The 13,082-nt window shown below is 48.5% G+C and overlaps 1 protein-coding gene across 1 annotated transcript in view; it reads left to right on the plus strand.

Annotated features, from left to right (window-relative positions):
- Positions 1–13,082, plus strand: part of FSIP1 (fibrous sheath interacting protein 1) — an 855,458-nt gene that overhangs the window by 792,892 nt on the left and 49,484 nt on the right. Inside the window, exon 10 of the mRNA XM_069638397.1 lies at positions 10,518–11,049. Coding sequence (XP_069494498.1) covers positions 10,518–11,049 — 532 coding nt within the window. The remainder of the gene's footprint in view (positions 1–10,517; positions 11,050–13,082) is intronic.

Here is a 13,082-nt window from a genome sequence, read left to right on the forward strand (position 1 = left end):
ATCACAGTGGAAATGCAATTCGAGTCTTTGTTGCAAATTCTCACTGAAAGATTGGACCAGTTCAGAACAGAAAGTTAAGAAGGCTTGGAGGCGACCCAATGGAGAGGCAAGGATTAAGACACCGCACGCTAACCGTCACAAGGGAAGCCAGGCGGACACGGTACCTTGTATGTGGAGAGACAGCTCTGGCGGGGGCAGTTGTTCCTGGTGGTGGATGCAAGTCGGGGCTTTGCCAAGAGATGAGATGATCTCGTTGTCGAAGGAAAGTTGAAGATCGTTGCACCACCTGGGAAGAGACCAGCCGCGGAGTGCTCCGTCACAAGGCACCACCTTTTGGTCGTGGTACGAGCTAGTGGCTATCCGGTTGCCGGGGTGCTCAGCACGGGCAATTCGACCACTACGCCCTGGAAGCGAAGAAAAAGCAAAGGGACTGGTTGTTCCCACCAGTCTGGGGAAGAAGACTCTCCAGCCGGGAGATCTCCTCTGTCGTTGGGAAGTGGTGAGACGGTTCAGCAGGGCTCCACCGGAGGTGTCGTCGTTGCAGGTCGGCTCAGCTTTACCCTCGTTGGATTCTTAGGTCATGTGGCGACTTCTGAAGATCCAGTCCCAAAAGCCCTGCTTTTATGCAGGAAACCCCCATTCATTCAGCCTAGCTGTCAATTAAAACACGCTAAGTGGTGAGCGGGGTGGCTCACCACTTGGGCCAATCACAACAGAGTGTGACTTGAGTTGGCAAGGCAACTCAGTCCAGGGTGCCTAAACCCCCTCCCACACCCCCTGTGGTATCCAGACAGAATGGCACCACTTTGGAGAGCTTCTGTGCAGAAGCCCGCCAAAAGTGGAACAAAGAGCTCAACCTTTGGTTCGGAGTTACGGAGGCGAACACAGACGCCATTTTAAAAAACGAGTTCTGGCAGAAAATACCGACCGGTAGATTTATTTAAGACAAATAAACCGGCGGTATGTTAGAGACTAACGGAAAAAAGTATTAGCCTCCAACAATGGGAAGAATCCCATAGAATTATATCCAGGGTCGAATATAACAAGTAGTTTCCACTGCCACCAGCCAAAACTCGACGAGGGGGGACGGGACAGTGCCCCCTTGAATAACAGACCCAGGGGTAATCGAATTACCCCTACTAGTATGTCCACAATAGGATGGTTTTTACTAGTTCTGTTAGTAAATGTAGGTCTAGTAAAGCCAATGGTGACTTTACATGCCCTGGGAGACAGTAGTCAGTCCCAGGGTATGGAGTCTGTGGGGGGATCCTCTAGGACGCCCCAGTGTTACGGCACGGAGGGTGCGGTGTAACACACATAGTAAAACACATGAGACCCTATGGAGTAAAAGACCCCATAGCCCATGGAACACATTGACATTCACAGGAATTAACCACATTCATGTCCAAGAGTGGGAGAAAAAGAGTCTCACTCTTGGCAGGATGGACAAAAACAAACTCCAGAAATCCAGCAAAGCTGCTGGGGGACTCACTAGGTTAGGAAATTCAGCCTAAACAGAGAATTCTCCCTAACAGTCACACATTCTAAATATAGTGCAGCCTGTGCACTAGATTTATATACCTCATATTTCTGTGGTTAATGAGTTCCATTGACTCTAATAAGCAGCCTCATCGTTCTCCATCTTTCTAGGTCTGCGACTCAGTCCCAAGCCCTGGGAGGGCTCTTCAGGCCAGGGGAGTGTCCTCGTGTGTGGGGGAAGGTCGGCCTTGCGTGGGGGGGGGGGGGCACCTTTCTGCTAGTTTGGTCCAGCTGGCTCCTCTGCACCCTTCCCGCGGCCACTCTGATTCAGAGCTTTCATTCACAGTGGGGAGTGGTCCGGGTTCTATTGGTCGGAACCGGCAGCCTCTTCTAGTGCTCCAATCCTCTCCTGTTGCCCGACGGAGGTTCCCTGGACCATGTCATGAAGCAGGACCTTCTCTGGTTGAAGAGACGATGCCCCCACCCCCCCTCGTCCCCAACCCCCGCTACCTGCCGAGCTAGGCTACGGTCATTGGGGGATTTCAGGGTCTAACATGCAGAGTACATGTGCGTCCTGGAAACAAACCAAAAGCAAATGGATTTTGCAAATGGATTTGCTTCCCCCAGATGGGTCTGGATTGCAATTCCAAAGCCTCCTAGACAGTTGTCTTCTTCGGCCAGCCCTGGCACCAGGGGCGTTTCATGTCCATATCATCGTCAGTTGCAGCCGTGTTCCCCTTTGCTGCTTGATGCCGGAAGCTTCACTTTGGGGTTTGCTTCACCTTCGTCCCTGTGTTCGGAATCCTCTGCCTCCTGGGCTTGAATGTGGTTCTAGTTTTCCTCACTTGGAAGCCTTTTGAGCTAATGGCTTCCTGCGTCCTTGACCTCCCCTCCTGGGAGAGTGATTTTGGGTCCGTGTTACTTCTGCCAAGAGCATGAGTTGCAGGCTCTCTCTTGTAAGGAGCTGTGAACACTCTTCTAAGACCCTCCTTTCTTCATTCCTAAAGTCCTGTCTAAGTTCCGTATGAATCAGGACATGTGTTTACCTGCTTTCTCTACCAGAAGAGGCTGCGCATACCTTGGATGGGACCAGAACTTATTTGGACATGACGCAACTTTTTCCGTAAACTAGTCTTTTTGTGACTCCTTGTGGTGTTTCACTTGGTGTCAAGGTGGCCACGGCCACTGCTGCCAGATGGATTCTATTGGGCGTTTCTAAGACATACCCCCCGCAGGGTCGTCCTGTTCCTGAGAGACGACATGCACATTCCACCAGATCTAAGACAGCAGCAGCGACATCTGGTTGCCCGCCACGCGGGTGGGTGTCTCCACATGTGCTTTGTAAGCAGTGCTACCTGGGTGTTTCTTCATTTGACCGGGAGGTTCTGCCTTACATCACCTCCTGCCCAGTAATTTTACTCTGTGTGATCTCTCCAAAGAAGTTGTATGAAGATTGCTCTCGCCGTGCTTACAAAGGTTGTCCGGACAGCTTGCCGCTGCTCTGAGGCCTTGGTACTGGACCTGACAGTTTCTTGATATTAGCCCGCTCACACACGTACAACTGCTGCAAGGACAGTCCTGGGGCTGTACCTAGATATGTGGGTAACCGGGCACGTATCACACTTAGAGCATATATTCCTTATCATGTCTAGCCCGCCCATGACGCTCAAAGATGCATGTTGGTAACGCTCCATTGCACTTATGTAGGTCAGCCATTGCAACGCACAGTGGTAACGCTGCGTTGCACTTATAAATGCGTATGTCGGCCATTGCAATGCACAGTGGTAACGGTCCGTTGCACTTATAACTGCGTAGGTCGGCCATTGCAACGCACAGTGGTAACGCAGCGTTGCACTTATAAATGCGTATGTCGGCCATTGCAATGCACAGTGGTAACGGTCCGTTGCACTTATAACTGCGTAGGTCGGCCATTGCAACGCACAGTGGTAACGTTCCATTGCACTTATAACTGCGTAGGTCAGCCATTGCAACACACAGTGGTAACGCTGCATTGCACTTATAACTGCATAGGTCAGCCATTGCAACGCACAGTGGTAATGCTGCATTGCACTTATAACTGCGTAGGTCAGCCATTGCTACGCACAGTGGTTACGTTCCATTGCACTTATAACTGCGTAGGTCGGCCATTGCAACACACAGTGGTAACGCTGCATTGCACTTATAACTGTTTAGGCTAGCCATTGCAACACACAGTGGTAACGCTGCATTGCACTTATAACTGTTTAGGCTAGCCATTGCAACACACAGTGGTAACGCTGCATTGCACTTATAACTGCGTAGGTCAGCCATTGCAACACACAGTGGTAACGCTGCATTGCACTTATAACTGCATAGGTCAGCCATTGCAACGCACAGTGGTAACGCTGCATTGCACTTATAACTGCGTAGGTCAGCCATTGCTACGCACAGTGGTTACGTTCCATTGCACTTATAACTGCGTAGGTCAGCCTTGCAATGCACAGTGGTAACGCTCCGTTGCACTTATAACTGCGTAGGTCGGCCATTGCAACGCACAGTGGTAACGCTCCGTTGCACTTATAACTGCGTAGATCGGCCATTGCTACGCACAGTGGTAACGCTCCGTTGCACTTATAACTGCGTAGATCGGCCATTGCTACGCACAGTGGTAACGTTCCATTGCACTTATAACTGCGTAGGTCGGCCATTGCAATGCACAGTGGTAACGCTTCGTTGCACTTATAACTGCGTAGGTCGGCCATTGCAACGCACAGTGGTAACGCTGCATTGCACTTATAACTGCGTAGGTCGGCCATTGCAATGCACAGTGGTAACGCTGCATTGCACTTATAACTGCGTAGGTCGGCCATTGCAACGCACAGTGGTAACGCTGCATTGCACTTATAACTGCGTAGGTCAGCCATTGCAACGCACAGTGGTAACGCTGCATTGCACTTATAACTGCATAGGTCAGCCATTGCAACGCACAGTGGTAACGCTGCATTGCACTTATAACTGCATAGGTCAGCCATTGCTACGCACAGTGGTCGTATGCAGGTATCCTTGATATTGCACCCAGTAGACTCTTTTCACCAGCGTTTGTAGAACTTGGAAGATAGGTGGTAAGACCATAAGAGTAACCTGTCGATTGTGCTCAGAGATTCCCAGTATCCTAGTTTCTACGGCAGCCTTCCTGCCCTGTGTAGCAGAAGCTCTGCGACATCCAGCCCATTGCACTTGGCAGAATAAGGTTAGCCTGTGCATAGTGCATAGAAAAAGAAATCTACAACGGTAGCTGGCTTTTCCTTTCCCACAGAAGATTTGATGACACAACAACATCAAATATAAGCTCCATCTGAGCGTATGGTATGTATAAAAGCACCACTCCGGTGGACATCGGCCGCCAGCACAGCCATCCATTCATGCGCTCATGAACGCAGCTACGACTACAACAAATTCAGTCTAGCTGGTCACATAACCGCTTCACACTGAAACACCAGACTTACCTCAACAACTCTACCACTAGCATACAGCAACAACCTATGACAAATTTGGATCAAGCTGGGTACATATCGAGTCTCCTGCACTAGCAGCCTGTCGTGAGCGCCCTCACCACCCGTCGACATGCCTAGCCTCTTGGGGTATTTATTGGAGCCTAGCCAGCCCCCCTAAGTTCTAATCTTGGCCAAATGCACACACGCACCCAAAGCCTCCTATTAGAACCTTCCCATACTTGAACCTCGGCCTCCGAGGTTGTTCCTACCAGAAAGCACTTTGAGGCCATAGAAATGGGAAAAGGCGCTATATAAATGACTACTACAATACAATACAAAGAAGTAGGTAAGTGCTAGCATAAGAGTGATGCAAAAAGAGCTTCGGGTACTCGTAGGCCGTAGACCTCCACTAAGACATGCTCTCATACAGACGCCGGTGACATCACACTACTGCCTGGGAACTGGGGACTAGGCTGCCCGTGCTGCTTATAAGAGGGAGTGTGTGCGACCCGGGTGGTGAAGGGAGTCACGTGGCCTTGCTTGTGGTGCGAGTGAGGCTCCCCAACAAGAGGAGAAGCTACCGACAAAAAAAGGGGACCAGAGTCCCAATGAAGGCCATTTTTCACTTCTCTAATTATGTTGCAAAAGATGCTGAAGATTGTTCTTTATTTATTTTAAGGAAGTGAAGGAAGACCTCATACGCTGCCTCCATTTCTCAGCGAGACCTCCTCTTCAGGACCCCTCCTGGAACGCTTCTTAGCAAGCGGGGGGTAGCACCCTGCCCTCTGTGTCCTCATTATACTTCTTCCCCACTGCACAACTCGTCCAGCGTGCTGCTGCTCCCTCGCCGTCTAAGCGCTATATGAAGCGCTATTTGTGCGTGCAGGGCCGTGTGTATATAAAAGCTGCCTTGAAGATGAGGTGACATTATGGAAGGGAATTAAAGGGCCGGGGCTGTTTCTTGCTGCTCGTGGGGTCTCATTTTCCCGAGTCTGCTATTTAGTTGGGATTCCAAGTGTGATATGTATGTGGGTAGTGCTGTACAACGACACGACAAAGAGCACTGCCTTTGCCATTTCACAGCTAAAGAACTAGACCACGCAAGTCCTGTAGGAACTTAGCTGCTTTCACAGTGCTCTTTGCCATGATGTACAACAACACTACAAAGAGCAATGCGATTACCCCAGACTCCTGTGGTTCAGTGATGAGGGGCTAGCAATATGGTGAGGGAGGAGGTGAGTGCCTCTCAAGATCTGGAATGGGGTCTGCAGCTTGCTGTATAATTAGGGAGACATCCGGTAGGGGTGAGGCCCTGGACGCCCCCCTTCCTTTGATTGAAGCTATAAAACATAAAGGTAAAATGCGAGGGGAAAATAAGCACAATGAGAATCGACAAAATCACGCACCCACGAGTGAGATACCCCGCTCCAAATCACGTACTATTTTCCAGAATTCTAGAAAAGGGGATACCATTAAGCAGGGCTGAACCCCGCCTCTCAGGCTCTAAGAAGGGCTGGAATGGGGAGGTGGGCCCCTGCGGTGTAAGCTGGGCCCCCAGTAGAGAGGTGATGACTGAGTCGGGGATGCAACTACATCTATGGCACCCCTTATGGACGTGCAACTCCAGTCAATCTTAGTTAACGAATTTCGCAAAAGTGGGGCTATAGCGAGTCTGCCACATCTTCTCCTGGTATAATCCCTGGAGCCAATCGAGACAGAGAGAAACCTGGGGGAGAGTTTCAAAATAACAACATGTTATTAGAATCTCTGCTCAAGAAGACCATAAAGGACATTTTGGGTACTCAATCTTCTCGACCAAATACCCCTGATATGCGGGGGCCCCCGGCCCAGATGGGTGGGGGTACAGTTACAAAACATAAATATTCCATCCTCCTTTGCTGGAGAAAAAGTGAGCAAGAAGGAGTGGCTCTTGAGTTGGGGGGGTGAGCCCCGAGGTGACATAACCCTCACTGGTGGGGTAAGCCTACCCCAGAATGGGGGACAGTTAGGATGGATCAGGGCTGGTCCCACTGATGGGCGGGAGCCACCGGGAGGAAGGGGTTGTTAGGAGCTATATATCCGTTTTTGAAAGCAATCTCTACGGGGTCCCATGGAGACAACCCTGCTTCCCAGATAACCCAAGTGTCATCATACATTACCTGTTTGGTTATGGGGGCCCTAATTTGCTTAATAGATGGCGGGTTCTAGCACTCTTCAATGAGATTCCAAGCTTGCGTTTGGTCTCTTTGGCAGACATTAAGCTGGTGGATTGTATTAATCCGGAAAGCTATGACCATGTGCCCATCCGGAAAGCTATGACCATGTGCGCGTGGTCTTACACTCATGAACTGTTACTGAAAAAAGAGACCTCTCAGCTTAAGAAACTTGTATATGACATTTTATCCTTTAGTCCAGGGTTCCATGGAACTGAGTTGGGGAGAAATACTGTCAGACAAGAAAAATGTGACCCCTGACACTTGATCTGGTAAGAAGACCGCTGGGCTCCAGGGGGAGGTGAACCTGATGTGAGATGGAGGTGGCTTGCAATGAGTCTGCGTGGCTCAATTTCTCAACTACAATCTCTAAAACCTCCCCTTTAGTCAAAGAAAGCCTCTTTCGCTGCTATCTTGGAATTCAAGGGGCTCGTGGCATTTGTGTAATTCTTCAGAACTCTGTAATACTCTTTTCTGTTTTTCAATCTTCTGTATCCAAGAGACATGGATAACAGATTATTGTGTATTTGATGGTTTTACAGTCCATACTAAACCTGTTATAAAGGGACCGAGGGGCCAGCCTTCTGGAGGCTTGCTAATTGCAATTAAGATGGGTGTTAACTTGATAGTAGGAAAAACCATTACTACTCTGAGTTTCTGCTTGGCTCTTTTGCTCGAGTTAAAACAAAATGTCCTCCCTGATTATTCTGCCTATTAACATCTATTGGAATCCTCAATGGAGAGACTCTTCAATCATGGAACTCATTCATAGACGATTGTCAAATGACCTTCTCCGGCTTGCAGATAATCATTGTGGGCGATTTCAATGCAGAAATCATATGGACAGGGCAAAAGGGCTTTTGGCGATAGAGATTCGGGGCTGCTCACCACAGTGATTGAGCATAATAAAACTCATATTGGGGGGTCCCACGGACGCTCCAGAAAGAAACTACAAGGTCAGCTTTGGAACGACTTCTTTTTTAGCTGCGTCCTGTTCCTAGTCAATGACCTATGACCTTTTGAATCCTCTTGCTAATCCAACTACTTGGTCGGACGGCTCCCGGTCCTCAACGATAGATTATATCTTTGTTTTCGAGGCATTTGATAGACATGGTCACTGGGTATAGTCTGCGTAGTATTGCCTGCAGTGACCATCTTATGTTAGAAACCAAGTTTTCGTTAATGCTCGGGAAACGGCAGAAGGAGGTTTATTGTCAGCCGCTGATGGTCAATAATGCCAAAACAAGAATTACATGGCATAAGGGAGACGTAAGGGAATTAAAGAATGTCTGTCTTCTTGTCTTTAATACCAGTAAGTTGGATACTAAACTACTCCGATGCTCCCACGATCAATTCTGTGAGTATGTGGAGATACTGATAACGAAATCTGTTAAGGGAGCGATTGTGACTCAAAGCCAAGCATTTTTTTGATAGCTGCATCCAAGCCCACAAAAGGCAGACACGTAAAAAAGTGAGGGATATTTTAAATTCCACACTTATTTCAGAGGTTAAATATCTTGAAGTTAGAAAGGTAAGGAACCAATGTTAAAATTGGGTAAGGGGCCAAAGAGCATCGCTATACCAGGCGGAAAGTGAATTAATGTGTTGTGCACTTAAAGATAGGTCTTCTAGACAATTTTGGATCTTAATTAATTCTGTGGAAATTTCACAAAGTTCTACTCAGACAATGGCGATTCCAGAAGAAAAATGGAAGGGTCATTTTGGTTTACGAAATGAAGGGACCAGACAGGAAGTGGGGATCCCTGAATGGACATTAGAAGGATTATTTGCGCATCCTTGGGATTTCAAATTCTCCATTTTCGGGATCAAGAATCGTATTAGCAAGTCAGTATGTCTAGAGCGCCAGGCCCAAACCAACTGTCTAATGTGATGATGCAATATCGCCAATTTCTTGAATAGAAGGTAAACAAATCTATAGCCCAAATGAAAAAGGTAGACTATAAGTATGGGAAGTTTTCTCTAATTACCCTGCTTCATTTTTATAGAACTAAGATTATTCCTAAAATATGTTACGGTCTGGAGCTATTCTCTCTCTGGGTTAGGCTGGAACTCGGCAAGTACGAAGCGAAAATGTGGACATCCCTCTTTTACTGTCTGCCCAGATCGGTTTCATATGTAACAATGTGATACAAGTTGGGCCTACAGTCTGTGTGTAGCCTGATAGACTGGCGAAGACTATCTCTCTGCAGGAACTTCTTAGTAGGTCAAAGGGAGACAATATATGCAATCTTAGAGAAGCGCTCCAGGTCAGGTTCCCAGTAGGTGGGCTTTGTATCTACACTGTATGGGGAATGCATGGGCCTCTTAGGCCGACTGGGATATACTATGGATTTTCTTATTCGTAGCCCTGCCCGCGACGGGGTAAATACTGTGCAGGATGTGCCCCACACCAAGCTATTTCCCCAGCTGGTGTCTCAGTATAAAATATTGGGCAGCCCTGAGTCTTACCTTGTACAGTTCCCAGATCAAAGACGACGCAATGACTTTATGCGGTGTTCTTATTCCGGGGGAGATGAAGGACATAAGATGTGGGCTGGGTGCTGCGTCATCCAAATGCAGATTTATTTTTCTTACTGACTGTATAGAAACATTGAGACATGTATTAATAGACTGTTCAGCGCTAAGACAAGATCCAATACGCTTTTTGAGTAGATATGTGAGGAACACTGAAAGAGTTGATCTAGATCGGCTTTGGTGGGAGATGTTACATAATGGTTCTGTATCATTCCAAATTCCTCTGGTTAGGTTTTTAACTGAAGTATGTAAACTATTGTAGTTTGTGTTACTTAGGTATTGTAGAATATGTAATCTCTGTAATTTCGACTTTTTTGACGTAATAATGTGTGAATTTTAATCTTATCTTGATGGATTGTGCTCATAAGGTTGTACTAAAATTAAGATAAATTGATAGTAATTGACTTTACGACGGAACTGAATCCACCACATTGAGATGTGAATGAACTGTAATTGATCTGGAAATAGACTCATCATTGCATGAACCTGAGCCTACGTTCTTTCCGTAAGTCGCTTTATGTATGATTAAGGTTGAACTTGTCTTTTATCCTCTGGATAGTATGATGTAATATAATTGTTCTCTTCTTTGTCTTTCTCACCAATATGTCTTAATTGAATTCGTTTGGTAAAGGTTATAAATGTAACCAAACCAAATAAAGAAATAATCATTAGAATAGGTGCCTTGGCACCTTACTATGCGCAGCCAATGAAGTCATGCTTGGTGCATTGCAATGGGAGTGGCTTGACATGTGGGAGATGCTGGCGTGTGTGTCACATGGGTTTTAGTGTTGGTGACATGTTTCCTTTTCTCTTCCAGCGGGGGAGTCTCCCCAGCCTGTCCGAGCAGCAGCTGAAGACCCTGCTGGATGAGTGCGGCCTGAGTCCGCTAAGCGAGGGCAGCACTACCAGCCTCCCTGTGTCAGCGGCAAGTTCCTCCAGTAGATGTGAAGGTTCCCCTGGGCTCTCACCAAGGACACTGGCAAAGCTGCTGGCGTGTTCTACACCGAGGGCACAAGGGCAGGAGGGCAGATGGACCATGGATGAAGGCAGAGGCAGCAGATGTGAGAGCCAGGATGGGAGCTGGAGCATCGACAAGAGTGGAGTCAAGATGGCGGCCGAGGAGCCGGAAGTCGCACGAGGCGGCAGGCGCCCATCCGGCAGCTGCTCAGCAGTGCCTGCTGGAGAGGCCCCAGAGCAGCAGGAGGGCGGATACTTCATGGCCAAAGCGTTAAGTGTAAGGAAAGCCAGCAAGCCCTCCTTCCTGAGCCAGCCGCCATATTGTGCAAACACCACTAATGAGCTCTGCGGAGAGGCCGACATTCCTGGCATTCCTGAGGAAACGAGTGCAGGTGAGAGTCTGGGGTCGCATGAGGCGGGTCTTTCATGGGAGCCGGTCCTGCACCCCCCTGCCAAGGTGCTGCCCCTGCTACCGCGCTGTGCCGACTGTGTATATGCAAGCGTATGCTACCCAAGGGAGCTCCTTCATATAGGCACAGGCCTCTCTCTCTCTCTCTCACGCACGCATGCACACACACACACACCCCCCCCCACTACACAGACCAGCTCACACTTCCCCTTAACCAACACTTCAAATGTATACTTCCACCGTGTCCTTCCCTAATATTTCGATTCTGCCTCTCCCCTGCATTCCAGGGTGTCCTTCCTGCCATTTCCACAACATCCTGGTCTCAAATGTCCATTCCATCCCCCTGTCTATTCCAGGCTGTCCTTCACTTCTATAGTGGCTCGGGAAAGTGTAAGGCAGCTCTCCGTGAATACGAAGGGTCTAGCTGCATTAATAAGCTTGGTTGTGTTGGTGGCGGATGAGGCAATGAAGTTCACTTGACGTGTGAGGGAGAGTGTGGCATTCAGGTAAACTCCAAGTGTCTTCACAGACTGTGAAGCTGAGATGGGAATGCCCTCAATGACAGAGGTGCAGTACTGGAGATCAAGCTCCTCGTGCTGTGGGGGGCCACCAGGAGAACTCAGTTTTTTTATTAATTAGGCAGAGACGGTGTGTGGCCATCCAAGTTTAGATAGTTGAGTAGACGGAATTTAGGGAGGTGGAGTTTTCCAGGTAGTTGCCAGTGAGAGGGAGCAGGATTTGCATGTCATCGGCATAGTTTGTATATGATAGGCCAAATACTCTGATGGATCTTTCACCAAGCAAGGAGGCATTCCATTCTGTCCTTCCCTTACACTCTATTCCTTCCTTCCCTTACACCCCAGTCTGTCCTTTTTTATACTCATTTGTCCGTCCCTTACACTCATTGCGTCATCCCATTAGACTGCAGTCTGTCCTTGCCTTACAGTCCAGTCTGCCCTCCCCTTACACTCTAGTTTGTACTTCCCTTACACTTGGCTATCATCCTGTCACACTAGGCTGTCCTTTGTTTACTCTCCATTCTATTCTTCTCTTCCACTCCATTCCTTCCTTCCCTTACACTCCATCTGTTCTTCCCTAACACTCCTGCCTGTCCTTCGTTTACACTCCAGTCTCTCCTTCCCATACACTACTTTGTGTGCTTCCCTTACACTCCAGTCTCTCCTTCCCTTACACTCCAGGCTTTCTTTCCCTTACACTCCAGTTTCTCCTTCCCTTACACTCCAGGCTTTCCTTCCTTTAAATTGCAGTCTCTCCTTTCCTGTACTTTCCAGGCTTTCCTTCCCTTACACCCCAGTCTCTCCTTCCCTTACACTCCGGTCTCTCCTTCCCTTACGCTCCAGGCTTTCCTTCCTTTACACCCCTTGGTGTCCTTCCCTTACACTCCAGTCTCTCCTTCCCTTAAGCTCCAGGCTTTCCTTCCTTTACACCCCTTGGTGTCCTTCCCTTACACTCCAGTCTCTCCTTCCCTTACGCTCCAGGCTTTCCTTCCTTTAAATTGCAGTCTCTCCTTTCCTGTACTTTCCAGGCTTTCCTTCCCTTACACCCCAGTCTCTCCTTCCCTTACACTCCAGTCTCTCCTTCCCTTACGCTCCAGGCTTTCCTTCCTTTACACCCCTTGGTGTCCTTCCCTTACACTCCAGTCTCTCTTTCCCTTACATTGCAGTCTCTCCTTTCCTGTACTTTCCAGGCTTTCCTTCCCTTACACTCCAGTCTCTCCTTCCCTTACACTCCAGTGTCTCCTTCCCTTACGCTCCAGGCTTTCCTTCCTTTACACCCCTTGGTGTCCTTCCCTTACACTCCAGTCTCTCCTTCCCTTACGCCCCAGGCTTTCCTTCCTTTACACCCCTTGGTGTCCTTCCCTTACACTCCAGTTTCTCCTTCCCTTACGCCCCAGGCTTTCCTTCCTTTACACCCCTGGGTTTCCTTCCCTTACACTCCAGTCTCTCCTTCCCTTACACTCCAGGCTTTCCTTCCCTTACACTCCAGTCTCTCCTT

Source organism: Ambystoma mexicanum, chromosome 14 (assembly GCF_040938575.1).
Source record: "Ambystoma mexicanum isolate Mex_15411 chromosome 14, UKY_AmexF1_1, whole genome shotgun sequence".
NCBI classification, from domain to species: domain Eukaryota; kingdom Metazoa; phylum Chordata; class Amphibia; order Caudata; family Ambystomatidae; genus Ambystoma; species Ambystoma mexicanum.